Here is a 5,011-nt window from a genome sequence, read left to right as displayed (position 1 = left end):
AAATTAACAAATATGTACAAAAAAAAATATATTACTAATAAAAATAATCTCAATATATACAAATGACAAATAAGAACTTGCCGTCGTACCAGAGTACAGTAATTGATGATATAGTTGCGTGCATAATTGAATAGACGAAGCTATATAATCAAGAAAAGGATTTGCATGCACCCAATATATTGATTGATGATTTTGTTTGACAAATTAAGGTGGGGGAATGCAACCTTTAGTTAATTTCATTGATTGTGACTTTGTGAGTCTTTGTTTGAGTTGGAGGAATGATTTCCTATGGTCAAGTTTGAGAAATTTCTTAACGTTGCAGTGAGATGAAGTTATAGTTACATATATTATTCTAAGCTAAACTTAATTAACGTAGTAATGATAATAATAACAATAATAATAAATAATAATAATAAACTTTGGTCATGCAAGTTTCCAAGAAGGCACGCGGCTTTTGTCATTCAAACACAAGGGCGCACGCAACTATGCAAATTCATATCTGTTATAATTTAGAGTTATATTAAGTGTATACTAAAATCAGGTATCAAAAGTCAATCACTATTATAAAATACATGTTAGAATATAAATATATATTAAAAATAAATTAAATTATATATATTTTTATACACAAATACATTAGTGAGTGATTTTAACAAATACATTAGTGAGTGATTTTAATATACTTATATGTATTTTATGTATTTATGTATTCGCATGAGTGGCATTAATACATTGAGAATTGAAGTTATAATCACATGCATATTATTCAAGTCTCCACTTTGGTGGTTAGAATATAAATATATATTAAAAATAAATTAAATTATATATATTTTTATACACAAATACATTAGTGAGTGATTTTAACAAATACATTAGTGAGTGATTTTAATATACGAATAATTTTTATATGTATTTATGTATTCGCATGAGTGGCATTAATACATTGAGAATTGAAGTTATAATCACATGCATATTATTCAAGTCTCTAATTAGATCACTTTGGTGGTTTAGTGAGCCATAATATATCGAAAATGCAAGCAAAAGCAGTGTTGGCATCATTGACTATTTTCACATAGGTGAAAACTCAAGTGCAATTGATTTCACGTGAAGTTGATAGTTGAGAATCGTTAGATGAAAATTTAGTCAAATCAATCAAATCATCTAATGGATCTCCGTTATCAACTTCACGTGAAATCAACTGCATTAAGTTTTCACCTTTCACATAAGAGGTTAAAACTCAAAACACATACCGTTTCTTTATCTCGGAAACTAGAAACTAGAAAGGTATATCGTATTCCTTCGCATACATAACATGCGTTGTTAACTGATGTGGCTCAATCATCGTTTATTCTTTATCTCAGAAACTAGAAACTAGAAAGGTATATCGTATTCCTTCGCATACATAACATGCGCTGCTAACTGATGTGGCTCAATCGTCGTTTATCATTTGAAAAGCCAATCTAAGACAAAGGAATAAGGTGCGTATGCCTTGTTGGATCTTATCATATTGCTTCCAACAGTTCGATTCGGTCACTGGCTCCTAATTGGCCAATTGAATTTGGTCACTATCGTTGTGCTTGGACTTTGCCCAGAAATGACCAAAAGAGCCTTCCATTTCTTCAAGGGTCTTGCCCTGTGTTTCGGGTAGCATTGTATAGAAGAAGATCCATCCAATTGTTGCAAGTGCAGCAAAGAGGAAGAAGGCCCCACCAATGGTTATTCCCTTAGAGAGGGACAAAAAGGTCATTGAGATAATGCCACTTGTGACCCTGTTCACCACAACTCCCATGGCCGAACCCTGAGCGCGCAGCCTCAGTGGGAAGATCTCAGAGCTATAAACCCATGCAATGGGCCCCGCTCCGATAGAGAACACTGCCACGTAGGACAAGGTGCTTGCGATGCTCAATCCAACGGCCCACATTTGCTTTTTGTTGGACCGGTCATCGATGGTGAGGCTTGTGGCGAGCGTGAAAAGCGAGATTATCATACCGCCCGAACTGGTCAGCAATAACGGCCGACGCCCCACCCGATCCAACAAGAACGTAGCAACTAAGATGAATACTGTCTTCGTGAATCCAACGGCCACCGTTGCAAGAAGCTTCTCCGTATCTGAATCGATCCCAGCCTTCTGAAAAATGGTTGGTCCGTACAAAACGACTGCGTCTATTCCCGAAGCTTGTTGAAAGAAGTGAATCCCGAGCGCCGCGATGAGGATGTGGCGCACCGCCGGCGTAGGATATAGGAATAGCTCTTTCCAGACGCCTCCACCGTCGCTTTTCTTGGTGACGTGAACGACGTCGTCGTCGCATGATTCGGGTATTCCGGCTGCGGCTTTGATCTCGGCTAACCTGAGCTGAGCCTCTTCAGGGGAGTCGGAGGTTCTGTTGAGAACGTTGCGTGCGTCGGCGATTCGGCCTCTGATGATGAGCCACCGAGGTGATTCCGGCATGGCTAAGACTCCGACGGCCAGGATCACGGATGGAATAGAACCGATTCCCAACATGAGTCGCCATCCCAAGTGCAGTGGCAGCTTGGAAAATGCATAGTTTGAAATGTAGCCTAGTAATATCCCTCCGTTGATGAACACCTCAGGGAAGGAGGTGAGGAAGCCACGAGAGGACGCGGGGGCAACTTCGGCAGCGTAGACAGGAGCAATCATGAGGGCGTAGCCGATGCCGATTCCGGCGACAAAGCGGCTGAACATGAGAAAGGGATAGTTGGGGGAGAATCCCATGAGTAGGGCTCCAGTGAAGAAGATGGCTCCGGCTAGCACAATGGTGTATCGCCTTCCGAGCCAGTCAGAGGTTCTGCCAGCAAGGCATGATCCTACTAGAGAGTAGAGGTTTATTATTCCCATCAGTATCTCTATTTGCACGTCTGAGATTTTGAGGTCTCTCTTTATGTATATCACTGCTCCACTCATCACCCCTACGTCTGCAACCATCACATACACGATCAGATATTAGTTTAGTCTTAAAGATTGGATTACTGGCACGAAATTGATTTTGATAAATGAAGACCGTTAGATATTAATTTACTGACGGTTTTTAACTATCATCAGATGTCAAATACTAGGAGATTCATGAGTACACCTGCACTCATCAGTCATCACTTACCATAACCAAGTAAGATGGAAGTCATGGAAGCCAATATTGCACAGGCGAAAGCATACTTGTTCCTCTTTATTGGCTTCTTCACAGGATCGAAATCCTCCACCGCTTTCTGCGTTTCTGCTATGCCCTTTGCCTCCATATATATCTTCAATTAGATTAGAGAAGCTAATAGCGGTGTGAGTTTGAGTGAGTATGAGCTTATAATAAGCTAAAGCATCCATGCATGCCTTATATAGACCAAGTTAAAGTCTTAGATTACATCACCGTCGTCCCTACGTACGCGTATCATATGTGATCTCTTTCATTATGTTTTATTTGTCGGCCCGTTAGGTAGACGACAGAGAGTCTGAATAACGTAAACAAGAGCTGAAAATTTGGTCAAATGAAATTAAAAAAAATACTGTCTAAATTATTCAATTAAAAAATTCCATTCAGTAATTCAAAAGTTTAATTATTCCGTATATCTAGTAAATTGAATATTTAATATATTTTAATTGTATCTAGCTAAACACATTTCAATCAAATAATCATCTATATAAGAATTAAAATAATCAAAGAGTAAAGAATTATTTTTGTCCTTAACGTTTAGGGTAAGTTCTAAAGTTGTTCCTAACGTTTCAATAGTCTTATTTAAGTTCCTAACGTTTCAAAATTGACTCAATGTTGTCCTGCCGTTAGAGATCCGTTAATAGAATTGACAGCGGGACAAAATTGAGACAAAAACGTTAGGAATTTAAATGGGACGAAAACGTTGGGACAAAAACGATACATAAAAATAAATTTTAGTTTTATCCTTTAATAATATCAATTTTTAACTGTACATAATATTCAATTATTTTTTAATCACATCTAAGTAAATTACACTTAATCACATTACTTTCATTCTACATAAATTTTTTTATATTATTATATTAACTTATAACTTTAAGTGTAAAACTATAAAAAAATAAATTTATTTAGAATGAAAGCTTAGATGTGATTAAAAAATAATTGAATATTATGTACAGTAAAAAATTGATATTATTAAAGTATAAAATTAAAATTTATTTCTATGTATCTTTTTTGTCCCTAACGTTTTCGCCCTATTTAAGTCTCTAACGTTTCAAAATCGTCTCAATTTTGTCCCGTCGTCAATTCTATTAACGGATCCATAATGGCAGGACAACATTGAGGTAATTTTGAAACGTTAGGGAACTTAAATAGGACGATTGAAACGTTAAGGGACAACTTTGAGACTAACCCCAAACGTTGGGGACAAAAACGATACTTTATTCCTACTAAAATAACCATCCTACTAAAAATTAAAATAATCATCCGCATATCTACTAAAATAACCCAAGGAGACAGCGTACCAGATAATAAACGACGAACTCATGCTAGACGAAAATCCTAGACTGAATCTAGCGTCGTTTGTGACGATGTGGATAGAACCTGAGTGCAACAAGCTCATAACGGCAGCCATTTAACAAGAACCATGTTGACATGGATAAGGGGGTGAGAGAGTGCAAAAACGGCGCCACTAGCAGAGTTGGAAGAGAACATTAATAGAGTTGGAAGAGAACCTGGTGCGGCAGTGAGGGGGCGACGACATCAAGAGCTTTGCGGCAACGATAATGATCGTTGCGGGAGAGATCAACACTAGTAAAGGGTGCAAAACAGCGTCACTAACAGAGTTGGAGGAGAACCTGATGCAGAGGTGTCAAGATCTTTGCGGTGACGGTTGCGAGAGAGATCGACGCTGTTGGCGGAGGTGGTGAGATGCAAAACGTATAATATGTGAATGTATAACCGTACATAGTGATTTACATGCTAATTCGAATTTTTTTAAATTTTAAAATTTGAGAATAATTATTTAATTAATTAAAAATATAATATTTAATTTTAAATTTATCTTTTCT

The 5,011-nt window shown here is 37.2% G+C and overlaps 1 protein-coding gene across 1 annotated transcript; it reads right to left on the bottom strand.

The window, feature by feature from the left end:
• Nucleotides 1,024-3,373, bottom strand: LOC107609536 (polyol transporter 5-like). Its single transcript, XM_016311538.2, has 2 exons — nucleotides 3,117-3,373; nucleotides 1,024-2,934 (listed from the first exon to the last, which is right to left on the bottom strand). The coding sequence occupies exons 1-2, from the start codon at nucleotides 3,250-3,252 to the stop codon at nucleotides 1,541-1,543; spliced, it is 1,530 nt and encodes a 509-aa protein (XP_016167024.1). The 5' UTR covers nucleotides 3,253-3,373; the 3' UTR covers nucleotides 1,024-1,540.

The sequence above is a fragment of the Arachis ipaensis genome, chromosome B07, assembly GCF_000816755.2.
Source record: "Arachis ipaensis cultivar K30076 chromosome B07, Araip1.1, whole genome shotgun sequence".
In the NCBI taxonomy this organism is placed as follows: Eukaryota; Viridiplantae; Streptophyta; class Magnoliopsida; order Fabales; family Fabaceae; genus Arachis; species Arachis ipaensis.
Note: the sequence above shows the minus strand (reverse complement) of the source record. Positions and strands in the feature narration are given on the sequence as shown.